General features: G+C 40.6%; 1 protein-coding gene and 1 long non-coding RNA gene across 2 annotated transcripts; one reads left to right on the forward strand and one right to left on the reverse strand.

Moving 5' to 3' along the window:
- Positions 1 to 937: 937 nt before the first annotated feature.
- On the reverse strand, positions 938 to 21,182 carry LOC119721955 (ikaros family zinc finger protein-like). The gene is made up of 4 exons (XM_038191916.1): positions 21,128 to 21,182; positions 14,212 to 14,381; positions 6,874 to 7,833; positions 938 to 5,956 (listed from the first exon to the last, which is right to left on the reverse strand). Exons 2-4 carry the CDS (start codon positions 14,379 to 14,381, stop codon positions 4,912 to 4,914), a joined length of 2,175 nt encoding a protein of 724 aa, XP_038047844.1. The 5' UTR covers positions 21,128 to 21,182; the 3' UTR covers positions 938 to 4,911.
- On the forward strand, positions 10,483 to 13,055 carry LOC119721957. Its single transcript, XR_005270354.1, has 3 exons — positions 10,483 to 11,201; positions 11,923 to 12,080; positions 12,375 to 13,055. It is a non-coding gene; the product is annotated as an uncharacterized LOC119721957 (long non-coding RNA).
- Positions 21,183 to 25,622: the final 4,440 nt, after the last annotated feature.

A 25,622-nucleotide genomic window follows, 5' to 3' on the forward strand; every position in this document is an offset into this window, starting at 1 on the left:
ACATCCACATAAAAAAAACAGAAAGAGAAACAGACACAATACGATCATGATTGGACTTGGAACAAGAATGCAGGCTTAAGGAGACATTTGAATACAGGCAGCGAGAGTTCATAGTTGTTGTTTTTTTATTTGATTTGTAATTTCATGTCTGTGGTATTGTTTTTGTAAAAATATCTGTGGACATGGTCAAATAAAAACAATCAAACAAACAAACAAACAAGCACCCCAACAAACTTATCCAAACCATTCCAGCATCTGGTAATATCAAAATTGCTTTTAATAGCATAGAAAAAAGTGAGATAAAGTTTACCCACCCCTCCCCTAACTTTTCACAATAAATAGCCAAAATATGAGCATGTGCTTCCCACATATTGTTACGCCCCTGCCCTACACTACCAAGGATGATCTGTCAAGTCATCCAATGTGTAACAAGAAAACGGCAGATTACATGTATTCTGCACTTTTCACCCAACAAACTCAAAGCCAGTATTACATGTAGGCCTATGTGCTAGCAGCAAATGACATCATCTTGAAACGTGCAAGAAAACTGACCAGCTCACTTTCTTTCCAAAGTGTACTTCCGAACTTGGGCATATCGATCACGAGGCCCCCTTTTAAACATTGTGCAACCTACGTGTGTAATATGCAATGCTACTTTCCCATGCATGACAGACTACCTGTAGGCAATGCCACACTAATGGGCCAGTTAGATACGTTTATGGATGTTGCATATAAAGGGTAAAAGATGAGCTAGTGTCTTCTTTAGTTTTTTTCCTTTACCTTGCTAAGTTGAAAGTGACTAGGACACTTTATTTTATAGTCCTAAATTCACAACACAACGCCCCATGTGCATTCTGCGCAACATCGCACAGTACAAGCGCCAATCTCCTTATGAGGTAAGAAGTTGTAGAGGGGTGTTTCATAAAACATGCAGTAAAATTGTTGAACAAAATGGTTGGCAACGTCTAGTTTTTGACTTGTTGTGATTTTTGGACCGAAAAGGTATTTATTTCGCCTTGGGTAATTATCACCCATCCAGACTCAAACCGGTCTTAAACAGAGTGTTATAATACCTCCCAAACACACATTTCCTTCCCTTATTATAAAATATCACATTATTCTTCACGTTGACTCTTGAGTTTTTTAGGTTTTGACTGATGGCATTCCTCCAGGGTACATCTTCTTAAATCAGACAACATAAGGGGATCATTAAATGTTATGCTTACTTTGTGACTTTATCTAAACTGTACTCTCCTTCGTTACGTACGTAACACTTCTAAAAACAATATTCACTGTATTTTCTCAAATACAAAACCAGTTATATCCTTTGCAGGTGAGGATATTTGTTCACAGCTTGCAATGTTTACAGCAAAAATTGAGAGACCAAGATCCTAGTTTTATTATCGAAACTCAATAGGTCTTCTCGAATGTCACACTGTTGGGCCCATTAGTGTCTGAACAACAACTTGCACAATGCTTTTGCCATTGAAGGGAGCCTTTGTGATAAAAGTGATAGAGTGTCCGGATTGGTCTATACATAATGCAATATTAAATATTTCATATTGTACAACACCTGAATAAATCCCCGTCATCTGATTGGTGCATTGTTGGTCACGTCATTGAATTCTTTGTCCCAACGCGTGGCGCAGCCACACCACAAAAATAGAAGTTCTATTACACGGTGAATAGAACTTCCATTGCACGGTTTCATTACTGCCGATGGTGACGCTGTAACACAAATCTGATTCACAGAATGTCAAAGTGGCAGACGATACGCAAGAATGTCCGTTTGCTCTCCGAAAAAATATCGGAACTCTGTGAAAATGCTGACGCTGCTAAGACAAATAAGCAAGTAAGATTTGCTGCCAAACGATTAGGCGAATTTGAATATGGTAGCTCTGGAATAGTTCTAGACTGAGATAAATTGAATATGCTGGCTAGTTCTGAACTTGTCGTACAGTTTTGAATAAATCGGATATTGAAAACCACCAGTTATTGCCATATCTGAAAAAGTAGAACACTGATTAAGTACCAGTTCACAAGTCAACAAGTCAGATGACAAAGATTTATTCAGGTGTTATATATAAAACAAATAATGAATGTTTCACATTTGTGTTCACCTCGTGGAATGGAACATTCATCTGTCACCTCATGAAATTATTCTTACCATTACACTGACAAACATTCATTATTTGTATATAATCAGCTAATACATGTATACATGAGACATGCATACATGTACATTTCCTGACCCCAATCCCCTTATTACTAGAAACCATCCTCACTCTTGCAAAATCCAACACCACATGATAACTCAACACCCAAACTGTTGGACTCTGATTATGGTGGTATGCCTGACCCCATGTAAAGCATAATCAGTTTACTAGTGCAGTACTCTCTCACAATAGATTCCAACACAACCATGACAACATGCAGTTGGATTTTGAAGGGTTGGAGTGGTTAGGTTAATACAAAGACTAATTTCATCTTTCTTGAGATGCTTCCCCGTAAAGAGTTGCAGGTTGGTTTGACATTGATAAACCTCTTGATCAGGATATTAAATGTAACAAGTTATCATGCATTTTAAGACAATTACATGCAGTATCTTTTTTATCACAAAAGTCTACAAACAAATCTACTGTATAAAGATGTTAAAATGCAAAAACTACTGATTTATGATACAATTAAAAACATAAAGAATACTGTTTTGTTAATAAGTAATTCAAAACGTACTAAGGCAAGCTACTTTGTTACTTATTTTACATTTCATAATATTTATATACATGTAGATAAGGTATACAGTATACAACTGTTAGAAATACATTTAAAAAATTCTTAATCAGAGATGCTTGGGAAAAAATACATACAAGAGGCCTTAAAAAAAATTGTTACATATAAATGGTCTCAAACTGTTTTCCACAAATTGAACTGAATTGAGTTTGCAGAGATGCCACCAATATATCAATAAAATCCCTGAAACTACCCTTACCCCTTTCAAGAATGTGTTTCTGGATGTTTCAGACCAAATCCAGCACTTTTAATGTGTCACATTATTTGGAAAAAAAACCACCCTGAATTCAGTTTAAAACCTGAAAAGTGGCATCTCTGAGTTTGGGTATGAAGTCACTTTGGAAGATAGAGCAACCATATTTCCCTGCTCCCTTTCAAAACAATTTTTGAAGTTGGGATACAGTATTTCAAGTTTGTGAGAGAGAAATAGTTTGTTTGCTATTGTTCTCATGGCACACGGCAGTAGTGCTCAGGGGCAGGGAACTTATTCCATTGACTACATTGTTCACCCGACCCCCACTCCTCCCCCGTTACATTTTGCCCCGTTAAAAAAATCATTATGCATTTGAACCCCCGCCACCTCTTTGGACCAGAAATCTCAATAAACTACTGGCACTTCATCAAACCTCCACCAATTAGTAAAATGTCCACTTTGTTGACATAAATCACCTGAGTGCTATAGCAGAATCCGGGCAAGCGAACACTGTACCTTCATTAGGCCCCCTTTAATAGAGAAACTATTTTGTTATACCTCTGTCTTGAATACTGTATTTTCATTGGCCTAGAATGATCACGTGTTAAGTTCATAAAAAGTCATGGCACAGGGAGTGTGCTATGAATTTGTACGTGGTACGTACGGTACAATGTACCTACGGTGTGAAACGCTTGTATCGTTGGTACCCATGCTATTTTCACCATGTTTTCACGCATGAGTGGGAGCAGCGAACTAGCAGACAATCAGCTGTTTGAGCATGGGACATGCATGGGAATTGATGTTTGATTGTCATGACTGTTTAGTTAACTGCTGTTTGTTTTTCTCGATTTTACATCAAAGTCCAAAGAATCCAAGACAGAGGTACAACAAAAAAATATTGACGGCTGTGATGTGGGATATGACGTTTTGAACACCCTCAGGGGCACATCGGCCCACCCCTTGGGTGTTCAAAACGTCATATCCCACATCATAGCAGTCAACAATTGTTAAATGCTTGCTTTTGAACAAAGCAACTGCCCAGCTTGCACAATGCTTTTGCCATTGAAGGGGGTGTTCACGATAGAATGGATTATTTCTTTCATGTTTTGCATATGACCTCATGATTTCCAGGCGAGTCCATCACTGATTATATTACCCTTTGTATCTGAAGTCTGAATCTGCTAAAATCTACTCCAAGACTTCAGTGTTATTGGCTGAATTCAGGTTTGTAGGACCAGCGGCCATGATCTTACACAGGTCTTGATGTCTCATGAGTCATCTTAAAGTACAAGAAACTCAAGAAGTTCTAAATTTACACAAAGTTTAAGAGTAAACATACATGTACTCTGGAATTCTGGATGTATCCCTTCATCACTTAGAGCTTCATGAAGAACTTTACATGTGACAACCAACCCACAGTAATCGGGTCAAAGGCATGCCTACAAATAAAACACAGTGTAAGTCACATTTAACAATTGTTGACTGGTGTGATGTGGGATATGACGTTTTGAACACCCGAGGGGCACATAGCGGGGAGGGTGTTATGCGCCCCGAGGGTGTTCAAAACATCATATCCCACATCACACCAGTCAACAATTGTTTTGTTATACATATGTCTTGTATTTTTTGGATTTTGATGTAAAAGTTACGAAAACAGACAGCAGTAAATACAACAATCATGACAATCGAACATCAACTCACATGCATGTCGCGTGCTCAAAAAGCTGATAGTCTGCAATTTCGCTGCGCTTTACGTGTGAAACGCGTATGTACGCATACGCGTACACGTACGTACCGTAAGCACAAAGTCATAGCACACTCCCTGTTGGATATCAGGTCACAGGGAGTGTGCTATGACTTTTTATAAACTGAACATGTGATCGTTCTAGGCCAATGAAAATCCAGTATTCAAGACAGAGGTATAACAATTAATTATGTCCAGCTTTATAGAGATGGAGGAAAAAGTCCACTTTTCCCCCGCACTCCTGACCACAGCCATTGCATTTCCAGGGATCCCCAGTAACATGCCATCCCATATGTAGATAGTGCATGATGGGGTCCCCAAATGCTATGTCACAGAAGTTACAGTGATGAGAACCAGGGATGGTGTCTGAGACATCCAGTGACCTCCTAGTGCTTGTTGCTCGACATGGAGACTCTGGATTTGTTATGTCATCTGTGCTTTTCCCATAGCTTCCCTCTGGCGATGGACTGCCCATGACATTGCCAACATCCAGAAATCGTTGGGGATTGTCACTGCTCCTGGCTGTAAATTGGCTATTGCAGTGTTGAATATGGACTGGAAATACCTCTCTAGGACTCATGACCTCTCTGTCTGCAGCAGTTGAGGTTGGCTCAAGCTGCTGATGGGACCTGTGGGCAGGCAAGCCCTCTTCACCTTGATTTGTGCTACCAGGTTCAACTGCCAATCTACTGATGCCCAAGGTGCTAGGATGCACAATTTCATCTTTAGTGACCTCTTTCTTCAGATAAAGGAGGTGACTGCCCGAAGAGAATCTGGAGCTGTCCCCAACCTGAACACCTGCTGACTCTGTAGAAGCCATTGGGTCAGATGAATCACTGACAGACCAAGAGCGAACCACAGAGGGCCCCCTAACACTGCTGTCACTATCAGTTGCCTCAGGATTCAACTCTTTCCTCATGAAAACAAGTCCACTTGTCCCTGCATGCAGGGTATCATCAATCATCTCCGGTGACCCAGCTGTCAGTTCAGAAGGCTCGTTAACTGACTTGGAATGGGTCAAGGAAGGCTTATCAACTGCCTTGGTGTAAGTGGAATGTATCACCTTGCTCTGGCTGCTAACTGATACCACAATGGGCATGGTCATCACCGGGCTTGAAACAGGAATGGCAGATGTAGCTGTGGGTCTTACCTGGTGAGATTGTAGCAAGGTCTCATCTTTTTCATTTGTCCTTGGGTTCACTCTGTGTACAATGCGGATGTGGTTGAACCTTATTTTAAAAAAAAGACACAATAAATAAAAAATGAAAATAGGAACATTTAGGCCAAAAAAAAAAGTCTCCGGTTTCTGGTATGGAGCTTGCCCAAAAAGTGGTGCGGCGACGCGGCTTTTTTTTTTTTTATCTGTCTTTTTTGCTTCAAATGTCGGCTGATGACTGCAAATGGTGCCCAACTAAACTTAGTGCAAATATATGGGAGTCCGGAGAGGCCATATAAAGCTTATTCTCGATCATAACCCCATCTAAAAACACGTTAAAATTGTGCAGCAGCAGGATTCCAGTCAAACCAGTAAGTTTGGCTGTTTTGAGACATCATCTTTTATTGACAAAAAAACTTTTTCATTTTGCCGACGCGCATGGCTACGGCGACGCGCGTGCATACCAGAAACCGGAGACTTTTTTTTTTGGCCTTAAAGAACATTCCTTAAAAAGGAACATAATTAGGTACTCCAGAAAGAAATTTCAAGAACTGTTCGAAGCCAAACCATATATAAAACCGAAGTTTCAATGCTTGTTAACTGTTACGCAGATCTTTGGTAGAGAAGAAGCTATCTATATAATGGGTACTATGCAGCATGTTTTCAATCTTTGGATCTTCATAATACACTGGTGCCTTGTGTTCCTTCTTCAATTCTGTAATTTATTACATGGTGTTCAAATATCAGTGACTCGAATTGACTCAAGCATAAATTTGACTCAACTCGACCACACACTGGGACTCGACTCAACTCGACTCGACCTTCTTGACCTAATGACTTGACTCGAGTCACTTTCTTACATTGACTCCACACGACTCGAGTCACAAAATATTGTTACAACTCTGATAAGCATATATACCGTACAAAAAGGTTTATTGAATGGTCCATTACCCTCTGAAAAAAAGTAACGCACAAACACGGCAGTCTTACCAAGCAGTTGATGAAGAAAACCTCTTGCTACAAATGGTGCACTGGAAGGGCTTATCAACAACATGCACCCTGAGATGCCTGTCCAAATCTTCTCTGCTCTCAAAGTGCTCAGGGCAGATGCTACACTGGTGCTTTTTGCCATCCCCAATCACCACTGGGCTTGGATGTTGTTCACTCATGTGGAGTTGGAACAGCGAAGCTGACATGAAACTCATAGTGCACTCACCACACTTGAACAGCTTCTTGTTGACGTGGGTGTTCATGTGCTGGCGCAGAAGGGAGCGGAAGGAGAAGGTTTTCCCACACTCTGGGCACCGAGGTGCCAGAGACGACTGACTGCAGACATTTTGGTGGCTCTGTAACTCGGACCTAGAGAAGAATCCCAGCCCACATGACTTGCACTGGTTCCTGGACCGTATTCCGTGTACTCGTAGGTGCTTGATCATCCGGCCGCATGTCCGGCGACAAATGAATGAGCAGTAGTTGCACTTCAGGGCTCTTCCATCCGTACACAGGGTGAAATGGCCCTTTGGAGTATTAACAGCTTGAGTGTCTGACACAGACCCAGCACGTTCTCCTGTATTTAGAGTCTCCTTTCTCTGTCGAAAGGTTGGACTCAGGATTCTATTAACAGACTCCTGTTGGAAGAGTCCTGGTCTCTCCATCCCCATTGCCCCTGAGGTTGAAGTCAAATCAATCACAGGTTGATTGCGGTTGGGCAACATACTTGAGCCTGTGCTGGTACGGTCTGATGTCGCCATATCCTCAGGTCTTTTTAGTGGCTCTGTTTCGTACCCCACTTCATCTGATGATTGATCATTGTCTTCTAAAGGCGAGATCCACTTCAGAGGGTTCTGCATGTGCAAGTTTTCTGCCAGCTCACCACTATCACTTTCTACAGGCTGAGTACTACTCTCGTGGGACTGCATATGACTAGAAAGGCTGGATTTGTCCGGAAATCTGAAAATAAAAACAAAAACAGATCTTAAATGGGTTTTTTTGCACACAAAGTTTCAGTGGCATTCAAAACATTTGGCGTACTTGGAATATTAACTCACTATGGTATCTTGATATAGATAAACTTCCAGGTACACTTACCGATGATGCAATAATTTGCCAAGATATTGACACTGTGTGTTAAGGCGAAACTAATGGTTTTGTATTGCTTGGAAATAGGCATGAATATGCCCTTTTTATGCTTTCATTGTTTCTTAATGAAAATTCCTTCTTGATGCACTTACAACACATGGGCCTAATGTCTATTAAATAAAAAAGAACAACAAAGGAAGCAAACTTCAGTTTCCCACAACATCCCTTTTTTTATCAAGATAAATGCACTAAGTAATAAGTATGATGACTTTCCGAGGCGTGCACAATTTGCACATTATTACAGCATGGTGGAAAAAATCAATGTTATCACCTCTGCAATTACATATATGTACATGTAGAGCTGCACACAGGGTACAATACTACATTATCTATGTCAGGTATGGTTAACTGTTGAACTGTGGACAGCTGGGACCATTTACATGGCTTTGGTAGTGCTGAATGCACAAGACAATAACACTGTGTACCCTGAGATAGTAAATGTATACACACACGCATGTTATCATTTGTTTTTTACTTTCTACTACAAGAGTGGGTTCTTTCCCACATTCCTCTCCCCCCCCCCAAAAAAAAACATTGGGTAGGGGCTGTCAAAAAAGTGTAGGTACCGGTAGGGCAACTGGAAGGAAGCAGAACTATTGATTTTTTTGGCCTAATTCAGCGTTCGTTTTACTCAAGCATTTGAATAATTACAATGCACTGACCAAGTTTTACATGCGCACTTGTCGAATTTGACAAGGACCTTAACAAATAGAAACATGTGTATGCATGTATCAAGATATAGCTGACAGGCTGATACTTGAGAATTTTTACAGGTTCAATTTAGAACCAATGGTCCTTGCATCATCAGCTCTCATATCATGCATATAAAGTGACTGTCCACAAAAGAAATGAGCCATTTGACAAACAATAAAACCACGCAATGATTAAAATAACACCATGGACGTTTTTCTCATCTTCTCAAGACTGTTCACTTTTTTTAATATTCAAGTTGGAAAATTGCTCCTTAAATATTCGTTGGATGATTGAATACTGGAATATTGGGTATATTCCAGACAGCCCTACCCATACAGTAAGTGCCAATCACCAAAGTGATACCAACAGCAGCCTCATCAGATGTCAGAAAATAGCAGGGTTGATGTAAACAGAAAAACAAACATCAGCAAAGACTAATTCCTCTTGTGACTGATGCAACAACATTTGTTTTTTTCTGCACAAACTCAAGTCTTTTCACGTTCATTAAACTATTTTACAACTGTTTTACCAGTCCATTGTACAGAGTATTCTCACTTTTTGTCTTGTTTGTTTTGACGGAAATATGAGGTGCCAGGATCGGATTAAGCTAGACAGAATAGTTAAGCAAGCCAGTAAAGCTATTGGTTTACAACAAGAGTCTCCAGAGGCATTATACAGGTCTCTTATGTGCAATAAAATTAAGACAGTTCTTTCCGACTCAGATCACCCATTACATGCCCACTTCCAAACCAACTCCAGAAGTAATCGCTTTTTACAACGAAGGATCAGTACACGGCGATACGGCAGTTCATTCATTCCAGCAGCTATCAAATAGTACAATGAGCAACTGGAACGATGAACTGTCGTGTGGCTGACTCTGATCCCTCATTAACGTAATGCAATATGTGTATTATATGTAGTAGTTTGTTTTTTACATGTAATTACTGGATTTATAAGTTTGTGATATTGCACCTTTACATCTTTTCAATTAATGATTGTATGGTTTATAACCCGTTCTTTGTCAAGGCCATTTTAATTTCCCTCGAGCGGGATAACAAAGTTCAATCTAATCTAATCTAATCTAATCTAGACAAGGAAAAGGTCGTACGCAGCCCAGGCACACAAAAAGCACTTTAGGAGATAATCAAGTTGAAAGGTTTTGTGCTCCCATTTCTAAATTAAAAATCACATAAGGCTGAAATTTTGACTGATGAAATGTGTTAATAGATAATATAGTATTGTGTATTTTTATGTCAAAATATGACTTGATTGTGAAGTTTTTTCAATTGTTATGCTAACGACCTTTTACCGAGAACTTACCAAGCCTAAACGTACACTTAAACCTCCTTCCGCCTATTGTTTACTGTTAATTACGTCAGAATGACGTAGCCTCTTGAGACAAAATGTATATCAAATGAATGATATTTCCAAGCTCTATTGATTACCTGAAAAATCTGAATTGACCTTTTGACCCATTTTTCGTCCCTTACGACCTTCTTCCAGGTTCCCGACGAGTTATAGTACTGGATGGCTCTGAGGAGGACGCAAGAATATATAACAATATTGCACGAGTCAAAGACGAGTGCAATATTGTTATAGCTCATGCAATATACATTGTATTCTTGTATACCCTGAAAAAAGCCATCCAATAATTTTATTATATTCAGGCTGACTTGATCTGCAAATAGGCCATCAGCTGGACTGGAAAATTCGTTCGTTTCGCTCCAGCAATCGCGGTTCTAAATTTTTTTAACAGTTGTACCGAAATACACTACCAAAGAATGATACTACAAAAGTTCTCCACATTTCGTACAGCAGTTTTTTGATAATTTGACTCGAAAAAGCGAACTATTTGTCCATTGTGGACGTTCAAAAACGTACCGCGCCTACGTTAAAAAACTCCGCCGCGTATGACGCATCGTACCACGTGACGTGAACTGTCCAATTAGACACCAGATATGAGGTCGCAGGTCATGACATTTAACAAACATGGCGGCGTCCATTGGCAAAAGTGCGTCAACGTAAACATCGACCGGTGCAAAAAAGAAGTGTTTGCACTCATAACCTGTCACGTTTGAGGGGGGAAATGCGAAGGATCTGATGTCCGGTGATAGTAAGTTCATTTCCTGTGCCAAAGAGTGGCTGAATTTCACAATGGCATCGCCGAATATACCCACGATGTGTGGGCAGTGGATCTGGCGCATGTAAACAAGGCAGTCCGGCCGGCCGATCTCACCCATGGCGGTTTTTATAGATAGTAAACGTCTCTGTGCTGCAAGAAAACGCAAATCAGACACTTCAGCTGAGACCCAGATTTCTTCACTGAAAAAGCTCCCGGCAAAGTTCAAGTTTCTTTTAGTTGCCTATCTACATAACCAGATAACTGTGTCATGCTGCACACAAACTCAACCAGGATTTTGATTTCGATGAAAACCTCAATTCAAGGACAAGCTGCAACAGTACAACAAGCAGAACTTCCGTTCGAGGTAGGCCTACATGTCATTATAATGAATGAAGGCGATTGTGTATTTATGTGCCCCAAAAAAGAACCAATAAAAAACTTTGGGTTTAATTGTCTTGAATTAAGGCCTAAGGGTAAGGTTAGGTTTTAATTTCTTTGAGGGAAACTGGGGTGACACAACGATAAAAACGCAATGCGAAAACAAAGCTGGTGGTCACCACGATGCACCGTGAATGCACAGAACCCCATCGATTTGGATGGCGTCAACTGAAAATGCATAGGAAAATTTTATTTTCTTGCAAAAGATACCATTCAAAATGATAACAGATTCCTGGTTATAAAAAAAAACACCTTTTCTTTCTCTACGGCATTGGACTGTTGGGTACGTCACTTGTTTACTGAATGGTTCTTGGACTTACTTTCCTTTTACAAAAATTCTCTTAAGTCAATGAAGAAAAATGTCTTCAATGACAAATAGATCTTATTTGAAAAACCCAGTAAAAAAGGGTGGTTTTTTTTAGTTCGATGATTCAAACTGAGTACCTCTGGCATTGCAAATAAATGTCTAACGTTAAGATGCCAAAGTACAACGGGTACTGCACATAATCCCATAATAAAATGTTGTGCAGTCTCTTTCTCCATTGTTGAAGGATACTTTTTATGGAGGTGTGAGGGTAGTCTTTCCCTTTGTATAAAATAGCAAAATAGCTTTTTATAGAATTTACTATTTGATTCTATATATATAGGCCTAAAGGATGAACGTCAGGAAAAGGGAGATGTTCTGCAACTGACTGTTCAACCCCGATCAACAACTTAGTTTAATGAGAATGTCCCAGTTTGCTGAACTGTTGGAATCATGAAATGATTTAAAAGCCGAAGGAACTGGCCTTGGATCTTTATATCGGTAAGATGTTTTGATTGTTATTCAGAGGGCAAACAGAAATAAACTTTAATAGAATATTCAAAATGAAAACTTCTTGATATTGCTTTGGAAGCTGAAAAGGTTGGTTCTCAATAGCTACCAATGTTTACATATTTACAGTGGAAGGCAAAACGATCGGGCACGTGATCTTCCTAGTAATTTAACTCTAGATTGAACAAGTTGTTTTCTTTCTTCTAAAGCACATCCACAGTAATCATTGTTTTTGATCATCAGATACTAAACCTGTCTATATTTTACTATTTTTTTTTTTTACAGAACTGATTAGTTGACATATCGGCTTAGAAGAGAATATCCAAAGGTCTCTTTCCTTGATATATGCGACATCATCTACACCGCTACTTTATCTGCTGGAGGTGTGGTTGAATCTCTGGGGACTTCAGAGGAGGATTCAAAACTGAAATTTTGGCTTAGAAAGCAAGACATACGCTCCATCCTGTTGTTATGCCGTTACTGCACAACATTTGATGAGAACTTTGATGTAGTGATAACATTTACTTGAAGTTGTATCAGCACGACTAGTTAGCATTTGACATTATAATGAAAATAATGAGTAACTCTAGATTTCAAAACTACATAATTGTATCCTTCTGTTCATTAGTGTTGGTTTCATTCATTTTAATTCTTCTCAATTATTAAAAATAAGTTCCAGTAGAAAGGCAAAGTCTGTGAGTTTTAACAGTGAGACTAGCCACATATGACAAGCCAAATCACTCTCTTTAATGTGTAAGCATACAAAATAGCATGAGTTATGGTTTTGTTTTCTTTTTTATTGATATACATGCAAACATTTTTCGGTGCTAATCAATGTATCAATAAATAAAAAGCTGAAATTTTCTTTGACAAAAGACTGATCTTAAGGCTTTTCTCCAAACCAAGATGGCTGTTTTGATTAGATAGCAAATAAATGTACAATGGTTGATTTTTGAAATTATTAAACCAGACACTGACTTCTATCTGATGGTCCTTTGATTTATAATTGTATTTAAAGCCTGTTTCATTCCAAAAAAAGGTGGTCTTTCTTACAAGTAGAAGTTTCTTTAAGTGACGTACCTGGTTCACCACAGCAGATCCAGAGGGTTTGGGGGGGGGGGGGGAATAGCACCCCTTTTTTCTTTTCTTTTTTAATATGCGCTAGTTTGCTTTGTTTAAAGGGACATGTCTTGTCTGCTTTCCTGTTTCTTCTGCTGGTTACATGTACCGTATTCATTTACTCTAAAGACACCTCCATTTTGGGCACCCCCTCACTTTCATTAATGATGAGCTGGTTCCACCACTGCATTATAAACCTTCAAAATAATTGCATTGTTGTATGCTGCCAAATAAGTTAGATTACAGTGAAATATTTTTTGGAAGAGGGACTGTGGTGATGTCTACCAGATGAGAAAACAAAACGTCATGTTCTGTGTGACCCAATTGCCAATGTACCTAAAAGATATTTTTTAACTCTAAAATCTCCTGGGTCAGATTGACCCAGAATCTGAATCCAAATTTGCTCAGTCCTTTTCTGATGATGTACTGAGCGCCACATGCATTAAAAAAGTAGACCCAGTGTTGCTGGAACGAAACTCATTTTACAGCCGGTTTTTGAGTTTCAGCTGATGGCCTAAAAGAAATAAATGTCAGGACACTGTCTTTATTTCTCCAATTTTGTCAAATATTCTTCGCTTACCGAAGCAACTTATGCGCTGCTCGAAGTTGCCATTGTGGTCATTGACAACAGTGCGTGTGTACCCTGCTGGGCACTGCGTCCGCATGAGATGGCAACGTGAGCTGCGCTCTGTTGACTGGTTGACAATTGTGAGTTTCTACGCTCTTCACAGTGCAGGAACCAGTGAAATTTGTTTTAATGCCCGAATGAGGACAATATGAAAAATAATATTGTCCTCATCTGGGTACTTTTACTGACATAATATTGCAGTCATCTGGGTATTTTTTACGAAAGCATACAATACGCCGATTAAGTTTCACCACTGGAAACCCAATGTTAATAATGCTGCTTTATATATTTATATAAGCAAATAAATATATACAAAAACAGAGACTAGAGACAAGTTGAAAACCATTGTGAATTGAATAATCGAATTATACTCACCCTCTTTTACAAATCCTGCATTTGTTTGCCTTTTCACTGTTATGCTTTCGCATATGGCGCATCAGTACCGATGGAAACATGAAGGTTTTGTCACAAACTTTGCACTTGAGTCGATTCTTGGAAGAACCTGTAGCATACTGCAGATTCTGCTGCGGTTTTCTTCTCTCCATCTAGGTGATGCACACACAAAAAATCATAGAGAGTATGGGAATACATTTGTAGACACTGCAGCTGGTATGATCCCAGTGTTACTGTTGACTGAGTAAAGTCTATTTAGCCACGAAGGATCATTTGCAATTACCTATTACTATACCTCATACATATTCATGATCGAGAGCCGAATTCTCACTGGTCCATTCACCATCACATGCCGGATGCTATTTTTGCTGTTTGATAAGCGCATGCACGAGTATTCATGCACTGGGTAAATATGCATGCGTAGTAGACTGTTGCACGGGTTATCACCTGTGCGACAGTCTATTACGCATGCGCTTCATGAAGCAATTGCCGAACTGTCGTACGGGTGTAGTACGCACACACGAACATCGCCCTAGCTAGTTACACATGAAAAGACGGTTGCACGCATAAATGTTCATTACCGTTTTCCTGAGCTCAATTATGCTGAACCGGAGAATCCCTAACCCTGCAGAATCCAACAGGATCCAACTATGTCATATGCCCGATGGAGCCTGTTGGATTGAACAGTAAACCCCTTGTGTACATTCCTCATGCAAAATGTTGGATTCAGCAGGCAACTGAACCGCATGATAACGCCATGTTGGACTCCATTGGATTCAGCAGACAACTGAAAGTAAGGCACAGTGGATTGAACAGGAAACTCCGGTTGGACTCTGTTGGATTTAGGAGGGTAAGTCCTGAGGAACTACTAGGGGGTTAGGGTTAATGCCTTCTGTACTAAACAGAAAGTTATCCACAATGTGGTATAAACTCAAGATTAGGTGTTACTGTATTGCAAACGAAATGAACTTTTCTTAGGTTGAGCAATAATAAAGTTTCTCCAAAGATTTTTTGCCCACAGCACGCACACGCACAAGTCAATCGCAAGCGATCTTCATGAACATGTATAAATTTCTCCATGTTGCTCTGTACAAAACGCAGATTTTTTTCATCATTTTTGCAAAAATCGAGGACAGATTCCACCCACGATGTTTTGGTGCATTATACGTGAGAATGTCAAGAAATACCATACCGAGTTTAGGGGAAAACTGTGCAGCAGTTTTCTGGCAAAAGACAACATTTTGATATACATTTTTGTACTTAGAAGTCGTTTCGTAGTAGTCAACAAATTCGTTGGTGATTCGTCTATGGGGCTCCGCTATGCGGAGCACCATAGTTCTAGGGGTAGATTTAGGGGACATCAACAATACAAGAGACCTTAAAATTATCCCACATTTTTCATAGGACCGAGTTGGGAAAAATGTTGTAACCTGACGCCACTTCGGCAATTGTGTACAAAGTCTGGAGCGTCAGGACAATTTCTAAGTATTTCCTAACAAAATTGGAAATGTTTCTCAGTCCCAGATTCATGTCTTATGATCAATTTTGCAATGAATAACCTTCATTGAGATGATACAGTGGAGTCTCGTTAAAACAAACTCGTTCGGACCTAGCCAAATTGTTTGTTATATCAGAATTTTGTACTAAGAGGAACATCAGTCCCATTCATTGTGCACATAAATGAACAGTTGGGACCAAGGCTAGGCCTACAGTTCTCTAGCCCCACTTGTGTGGCCTCCGTATTGCTGCGCTGTACATTAGGCCACACGTCTGGTTTTCCAACCTACTGACACATGACTGAGGAGTTTAGTCCAAACTCTGGCGCACCCTTTTTTGGCACTTTTTTTACATACTACTGTATATGGTTGTATTCTTTGATTTCTCATCTTTTGCAGTTCGGGTAGATTAGGTGATCTGTCTTCAAATTTTTCGAGAAATTTAGACATCTTTCTGGAGTCCATATGTGCCAGTTTCGGACTAAACTCCTCAGTAGGTTGGGAAACCAGACGCGTGGCCAAACGTACAGCGCAGGAATACGGAGGCCACACAAGTTGTTTTTTTTTTCATTTACCTCAATTATCGTCAGACCTCCTAAAGCTACGCACTCCTATTTCTGCGCACTCACCTTTAAGTTATATTTTGCAAGGCATGCATCCTAAAAAAATGACACAATTTCACTTGGATCGTATCCTTTGATGCACGAACTTTAAGCAGCAGCCGAAAAAAAATTGGAAATTGAAGGCTTTACAGCTAATTACTAAACTTGTACAAATGCAGGCAGATGCTCCTGGGCCTGCAGAAGTCGAAAATATGACCGAAAGGTGACCTTTCTCAGTGGTGTCCCAATATCGTCAGTATTATAGTTAAGATGTCATAGATAAGAATTTGCAGTTTTTTCAAGGGTGCAAAACTTAAAGTGCAACTAAAAAGACACATTTCTTATATTATTTTGGAATTTTTTTGGTCATACGTTTTAAAATCCTACTGTACATCTTAAAGACTGTCTCTGTTGATTGGGATGATCAGAATATTAACCATATCATTGGGATCCAAATTTAATAGGTAAATATGTATAAAATCTATTGATGTAAATATGTAAATATAGGCCTTTGTATAAATCTCCAAAATTGGATATTAAAAATAATCGTGAAATTACAAAAAGTGTACTGGAATTGAAAAAGAAAGGAAAAAGAAAGAAAATATGTTTGAAAAGCTCAGGAAATATATTTTCCTAAAGCCAACAAGTGTAAGTAAAAAAAAAAAAAAAATGTTTATATCGAGTTACATGGCCCGGACAGCACATATTTTTCATGAAGCGTCCCCTACGCAGAATTAGGCAGGATTCTTTTCTACAACGCCAAAACTGCACGCTTTGGAATTCCCCGCTTGCTGCCACAAATAAAGAGATTTCGCTTTGTTAATCAGTACGGTGGATGATAAGTTTTGTTGAGGAAAAGAGTGGTTGCTTTGCTATTTTTAAGCTACTGTATCCTCGACCCTCCATTATCTGCGCAGGTAACGCTTGCATATGCGCGTGCGTTGTCACACACAAATTGAAGGTAAATGCGTAGAAAAAGGACCGCGTAGCTTTAGGGGGTCTGACGATAGTTACTGGTTGCAAAGCCTTAGCCCCATAAATGTGGCCTATTTACTGGACTACCTTCATAAACATAGGCCACACATCCACATGTACAAAAACGTGTCGCACTTTGCCAAATTTAGATTTTCGCATTTAGGCTTACAGTGTAGTTTGTAGGGTTTTTTTGCTTTAGAACAATACTCACCCTCTTTATAGGCTATTCAGAAAGTGCTGCCTTTTTCAGATGTATCTTTCTCGTGAAATTTCCAGATTCATTTTTACACGTTTGCGTATCAAAATTTCAACATGAAATTTCACAAAAAATTAGACATCTGAAAAAGGCAGCACTTTCTGACTGGCCTATAAAGAGGGTGAGTATGCTTCTAAAGCAAAAAAATCCTACAAACTAAGCCTAAATGTGAAAATCAAAATTTGGCAAAGTACGACACATTTTTGTACATGTGGATGTGTGGCCTATGTTTACGGAGGTAGTCCAGTAAATAGGCCACATTTATGGGGCTAGCATTGCCAAAGCCTTAGGCTTATCTGGAGGATCGAGGTTAGGCTTACTCTAGCTCTACTGAGTGGAGCGTTGAATTACGGGTACCCCTCCATACAAACGCTCCACCGATTTGCCATACTTTGGTGACACCGTCACAGTAGCATAGTCACAAACCCACGCGAGGACAAAAAGACCCCCAAAAAACGGTAAAGAGAATACAAATGAGATAGACAGTTATCCTGGATTGATCTATACATTCTTGACATTCCATGAGACCCCTTATATTGTTCCCAAACAGCGAAAAAAAAAACAGCAAAATAGTCTGAAAACTTAGAGCTCAATGTGTTTGCAGGGAGGCTCAGTTCTTGAATCGACTTGTCGAATGAGGGCGTCTGACGTGACGTCACCGTCGTTGCTTGATCGCGAAGAAAAACAAGTCGCGCTTTATCAACGACTGTTTCGTGTAATAATACGTGCTCCGATCTGCGCCGCGCCGTACGACAGTATGGGCTTTGAACACACCCAAGGAGCACGTATCATTACACAAAACAGTCGTGGATAAAGCGTGACTTGTTTTTCTTCAATCGAGCAACGATGATGAGGACACGTCAGACGCCCTCATTCGACAAGTCGATTCAAGAACTGAGCCTCCCTGCAAACACATTGAGCTCTAAGTTTTCAGACTAGTATTTTGCTTTTTAATGTTTTTTTTTCAAATTTTTCGCTGTTTGGGAACAATATAAGGGGTCTCATGGGATGTCAAGAATGTATAGATCAATCCAGGATAACTGTCTCTCTCATTTGTATTCTCTTTACCGGTTTTTGGGGGTCTTTTTGTCCTCGCGTGGGTTTGTGGCTATGCTACTGTGACGGTGTCACCAAAGTATGGCAAATCGGTGGAGCGTTTGTATGGAGGGGTACCCGTAATTCAACGCTCCACTCAGTATAGCCCCACTAGTGTGGCCGCGGTATGCTGCGCTGAACCTCTGGCCACACACCGTGGTCCGAGCACTACTGAGGACGTTTTCATAAAAATTGCAGGGAATTTCTTACATATGGTTGTATTCTACGATGTCCCATCTATCACTTCTGGGATGCTTAGGTGTAATGATGTTCAATTTTCCGAGATATTCTTGAATCTTTCTGGAGCCCATATGCACTCGTGAAACGTCCGGTGATGGCAGCCATTTTGAATGTGACAAGAGATGACCTCAAGCTGTGACGTCACGTTTATGCAAATTGCTTGTCGAGCGAGGGCGATTTGCAAATGCGACGGCTGTTTCCTGTGCCTTAGATCCTGAATATCGAATAGAGATCAGTGCACGTGGCCCCCAGACGATAAATGCATGGTACAGGAAACAGCCGTCGCATTTGCAACTCGCGCCCTTGCGATCGCGCGCTCGACAAGCAATTTGCATAAACGCGACATCACAGCTTGAGGTCATCTCTTGTCACATTCAAAATGGCTGCCATCACCGGACGTTTCACGAGTGTATATGGGCTCCAGAAAGATTCAAGAATATCTCGGAAAATTGAACATCATTACACCTAAGCATCCCAGAAGTGATAGATGGGACATCGTAGAATACAACCATATGTAAGAAATTCCCTGCAATTTTTATGAAAACGTCCTCAGTAGTGCGCGGACCACGGTGTGTGGCCAGAGGTTCAGCGCAGCATATACCGACGGCCACACTACTCACTAGTGGGGCTACACTCAGTATAGCCCCATAAATGTGGCCTATTTACTGGACTGCCTCCGTAAACATAGGCCACACGTCCACATGTACAAAAATCGTGTCGACTTTGCCAAATTTTGATTTTCACATTAAGGCTTAGTTTGTAGGATTTTTTTGCTTTAGAAGCATACTCACCCATTTTATAGACTAGTCAGAAAGTGCTGCCTTTTTCAGATGTCTAATTTTTGTGAAATTTCATGTTGAAATTTTGATACGCAAACGTGTAAAAATGAATCTGGAAATTTCACGAAAAATATACATCTGAAAAAGGCAGCACTTTCTGATTAGCCTATAAAGTGGGTGAGTATGCTTCTAAAGCAAAAAAATCCCACAAACTAAGCCTAAATGTGAAAATCAAAATTTGGCAAAGTCGACACGATTTTTGTACATGTGGACGTGTGGCCTATGTTTACGGAGGCAGTCTAGCTGGAGTTACCCAGCCCTGAGTTTTATCATTGGGTTGTCTATTAGGGCTGGAGCGCATTTTTCTCGTAACTTGTAGTATTTGCAAAAAAAAATTGGAAAATGTTCAATTTTGTCCCCGTTACACACTAATTGCAACTGCAACTCACCCCAAACTTGCCTGGAATAACCATTACACAGGTCCTTGAAGTAAAAAACGATCCACGATGAAGATTCAGCCTACAATTGCAGTGAAAACAGGAGGAATAACCGCTAACCTGACAACCTTTCAGGCATGGCCAGGACTGCTATTGGTTTGTGCACAAAAAAAATTGTGTACAATGAATGGCGGTCGATTAACAGGCACAGAGAGCGATCGCTGTCAACTACTCGGTTTTGCCGGCTGCGCTGGCGTTGGCGCGTGACGTCACGCGGAAGCGTAACACCCGATGACTGTTTCATGCACTAGTAAAAGGTTTACTACTCGCATCACAGCTTTGGTACTGGAACCGCAACCAATAGTGCATGAAACAGTCATCGGGTGTTACGCTTCTGCGTGACGTCACGCGCCAACGCCAGCGCAGCCGGCAAAAACGAGTAGTTGACAGCGATCACTCTCTGTGCCTGTTAATCGACCGCCATTCATTGTACACAATTTTTTTTGTGCACAAACCAATAGCAGTCCTGGCCATGCCTGAAAGGTTGTCAGGTTAGCGGTTATTCCTCCTGTTTTCACTGCAATTGTAGGCTGAATCTTCATCGTGGATCGTTTTTTACTTCAAGGACCTGTGTAATGGTTATTCCAGGCAAGTTTGGGGTGAGTTGCAGATGCAATTAGTGTGTAACGGGGACAAAATTGAACATTTTCCAAATTTTTTTTGCAAATACTACAAGTTACGAGAAAAATGCGCTCCAGCCCTAATAGACAACCCAATGATAAAACTCAGGGCTGGGTAACTCCAGCTAGAGGCAGTCCAGTAAATAGGCCACATTTATGGGGCTACACTCAGTAGAGCTAGGCCTACTCGAATTAGGCCTACCTTCAGGGATATCAACATTTATTTTCTTAAAAATCAAGTACCATGTCATATTCAACTGAGAAAAAGGTCATAATATTTGAGAATAAGGTAATTTATAAGAGTATTCTTCAGTTTATTGTTTCATAGCGCTACTCACCTTACTTGGTTCCTGTCTTTATCTCTTTTGACGCGCAAGATATGAAGCACGCCCCCTGTAGACAAAAGATTGAAAGGTTTTGTTACATGCGCTGCGCGCGGCGCGTACAAGATACTAGTGCAGTATGCTAAAGCTTTGGTCTAGCGCTAGGAAGGGAGCGGCAGCCTATAATTATCATGGTAGGGCCGCCACGGACATCCTAGAATTTTTTTTTCCATTGGCTTATCTAGCTTCCAGACATTTGTTCTTGAAACTCAATAGGTTCTTGAGTCTGGAGTGCGGAATGGTAACTTACACATAGCAACCGATGGAAACTAGTTTGCAGATGAATAGAAGTGTCATCCGGATGACTCGCGTCGGCAGCCCGCCCCCAACTAGAAGGCGTTGGAAACGGCTTGAAACCCATACACCATACATTGTCTGTATAAGAAAACTCCCGTATAGTCCTCTCTGACTTAATGGATGATCAAACTTAAACGTAGTGTCAGGAATTCGGCACGGCCATATATTGCTCGCCCCGCCCACTCTGGGCTAAGTCAGTTCCTGGATACACTTTCCCAGTCCAGTTGCCTAATACCACACTTACCCGGTTTTACCGTTCACACAATTTTCATGATGGTTTATAGCCTTTAAGACCTGCTGAGTCTGAATGTGGTTGATGCCACCTCGGGAAGTTCCGGGGGAAATTGAGATATCCAAGATGGCCGCCAAGATGGCACTGAGCATAGATCCTGTACAACTATATATTATGATAAGTAATATAATGCAAAACTAGGGATTTTAGTCGCAGTGAATCCATTTCTACCATTTCCTTCCCACTGCAACTGTTTAATTTATTTATATTTTTTGCAATACAATACAATAACAATGTGACACCCAATATAAAAATCCAAGATGGCCGCATATATAAGGACGGAGCACCGCTTGTCCGGCGGCGCGACGTGGGCATGGACCAGATAACCAGATTTTACAGTTCAAGCAATATTGTTGTGGTTGTTTTGCCTTTGAGACCTGCAGATTGTGTAACTGCATATATGATTCCATCTCGGTATCTTTGGACAAATCGATGCACTTCTGCAGTGCTGAACTCGGATATGATTCATCTTTCACCAACACAGTAAAACAATCCAGTACTCATCAATTTTTAATTATCTGCTTCAAAAAAATCTCATCATTAGATATTTCATAGTTAAATATTTGACCGGTCATTCTCAAAGACGGAACAATCTGCGAAATCGACGGTTAAACCGAAAGAATATAGTTACCGACGTTTACCGATACAGTCGAGGGTAGGCCTACCACGGTGGACAGTTACGTTTCCGTCTTCGGTAAAGTGACATTCGTTTCATTATAAATACACAAATCACCAAAGTGCAAACTTTTCAATAACTGCATGGGTGCTTAATCATCCACCTGCGCGTATATCACCGCAATCATCACCACGCGCACAACGCACTTTTGTGCCGCATCTGCATGTGTTGCACTTAGTTTTTTTTTCTAGCTTACCATGATCCCCGTTCCAAACCCACCAGTGTGGTTTCTAAATGTCATTAAATTATATTCATTGACTGAAAGTTATTCACCGTTATCATATATAATTAATGTTGTTTGGGAAATTGATGCATGTCCTCAATGGGGGCGCCGTTTGCGAAATGTCTATTGCTGTAGACCTGTAAACAAAAAATACAGTGAAATGTGTATCGTGATATTGTTATTTTGTTCCTCTAGGTTATATTTTGTTTCTGCAGATGTAAAGTTTCTGTTTTTATGATTATGTTGTCAGTGACTGTTGCCATGAACTGCTTTGCCACGTACCCATGCTGGCTAATCCAGAATTTGCCCAGTTCTCACAGGTAAGTGGCGGTAAGTGTCCAGAAGGATTGTATGAGGGTTTTGTTTTAAAAAAAATCCCAAATAGGGATTTCGTAACTTTAATCTGTGAAGCCGTTGGGTGGGGTGGGGGAAGGTGGGTTGGGGGAGCCTCGTTAAAGCACCCCTCTCGAGTGACCCTTTTTACTGATAAACAGCGCCACATGGTGCAGTGTTACCCAGTCCCCAAGTGGTCTTTGAAAAAAAACAGAAGCTCGTTTCTGGCTACCGGCAAATACCCATACGGTCTGAGGATTGGATACACCCATGGGCCACATGATTTGTAAGAAGTGTGTTATACTGCGTTATTCCCTGCTTAAGCACGTGCTACAGGTTGTCGGTAGGAGCAATACACAGATTCAGATACATTTTCACCAGGGCGCGGCGGAACGCTTTTCAAACTGAGGGGCAACACCAAAAGTGGGCCCTTGCTCAGAAAAAGGGGCACCTTCCGTCGGTGTGAAAGTGGAGGAAAAGAATATGGTCCTGTTCATTTCGCTATAAACCTATTTGACGAGGGACAAGTTATGAATACGTTTCCATCTTGCTCTTTGTGGGTTTTTTTTCCTAGTTTTGTAAAGAGACCATTTCTTTTAATCGTGAGAGGGGCACTGTTGCTTTTGATGGCCAATGTTCCATCTCGAGAGGGGCACAAGTTTATTATTGTGAGAGGGGCATTTGTGCTTTCGAGGGGTATAGTTTTCCATCTAGAGGGGTATAGTTTTCCATCTAGAGAAGGTGCACAATCTTGTTAATGCGAGATGGGTACTTGTGTATTTGAGGGACAGTTTTGCATTAAAAGAGAGGAGGCAATTTTATTTGTAGCGCGATTATGCTTTCATACGTGTGCGTTGAGGGGCAGTTTTGTTTTCATCTGGACGGGCACATTAATAACCGCGAGAGGGGCACTTTTGTTGGCCTGGGAAACTGGGGGGGGGGGGGGGGGGGGGGGGGGGGCAGTGCCCCCCCCCCCCCCCCCCCCCATTCCGCTGCCTGATTTATACAGCAGCCAAGTATTGAGTACATTGTATTTTATTATTCTCTTGCCATTAGGAAGCGTCATCGGTTATTGATCAGGGTCGATTCCATTAATCCTCGCTTCTTTATCCTCTCGTCAGTGTTAAATAATTCTGAACAGATGCTTTTGATATCTTTAAAAATTAATAATACTTGATTTAAGCTTTTATTTTATAGTCGACCTATATGCGCAGTGAAGGCCCTATTGCACAAGGAGGGACGATTCAGCTTTTTATATTACCGCCCTCGCAATATTTTACACAAAACAGGTACGAATTGAAAATAGGATCCAGGCACTCAGGATTGCAATGAATTGAAGGCTGTTTGCAATTCACAGAACTCGCCTAGGTACTACGCGTAAAATAAAACGTGTCCTACTTTTGATCCTTAATAACTCTGTTGTTTACCAATGGAATTATACCAACATTTCAGGTCATGTAAACAAGGCATTACAAATTAAATGGAGCGAGTTTCATCAGCTTTGTGCAAGACGGTGAGATAAAAACGCCATACGAAACCAATACTCACTTTCAGAATGTCGATACAGCGCTGGAGACGGTGACGGAAGGCGCGTGCTGCGGCCAAAAGCTTCCGAAGGAATGCAGGACCACCCCTGATGTCATTGCACACCTCCTCGATCGTGTGTTGCGCCAAAGGATCGAGGAGGTGTGCAATGACATCAGGGGTGATCCTGCATTCCTTCAGAAGCTTTCGGCTGCAGCTCGCGCCTTCCGCCACCGTCTCCAGCGCTGTATCGACATTGGAGGACGCCAAGTCGAAAGTGGCAGATTCTGAAAGTGAGTATTTTTTTTCGAATGGCGTTTAAATCTGACCCTCTTGCACAAAGCTGATAAAACTCGCTCCATAAAATGTGTCATATTTTGTTTTCATGATCTAAAATTTTGGTTTAATTCCATAGCTGAACAACATAGTTATTAGGATCAAAAGTAGGACATGTTTTCTTTGGCACGTATGTAGTAGTTATATACAGATCAAGAAAACAAGGCCAAAAATAATCTGCTGTCCTCTAGAGTCTTACATAACAATAATTATTAGCGAACACACATCATTAAATAGATATCGATTTGCTGAAATTTACTTTGTCCACAAATAAGTAAATTGTCTTTCTTTAAAAAAAAGGAACAGAAATTTAGTCCACAATGGTCAATCGCCTCGCAACTATCGCATTTTTGCAAAGTTTTATTCTCAGTGTCTCACAGGTTCATATTGAATTTAAAAAAAAGGTCCGAATGGTTTCCTTCATTTCGTTGGCTCCTATCCAATCCAATTTGAAACCCTATCTTTTCCAATTTGAAACAATAAAGTTTGTTGTTTTTCAAGATGAACTTCTTTGTCATTTCTCTCCAAAATGTTTGGACAGTATCACCATACATCTAGTCGACCTCGTAATAAACGCAAGTGTCGTTGGTTGAGGTCTCTCGACTGAAGTTGACGTCAGAGCGCTGGGCTGTGTTGAGTTGGCATGTACTCCCAACGAGGTAGAAGGAGCGGCATCGCGGGTCGTCGATGTACGTACTCTTGATTTCTTACGTAAATACGATATCATATCAAACTTCCAGTTTGGGTTTCGTGCGAAACATTCCACTTC

Source organism: Patiria miniata, unplaced genomic scaffold (genome assembly GCF_015706575.1).
Source record: "Patiria miniata isolate m_02_andy unplaced genomic scaffold, ASM1570657v1 HiC_scaffold_14, whole genome shotgun sequence".
NCBI lineage: Eukaryota > Metazoa > Echinodermata > Asteroidea > Valvatida > Asterinidae > Patiria > Patiria miniata.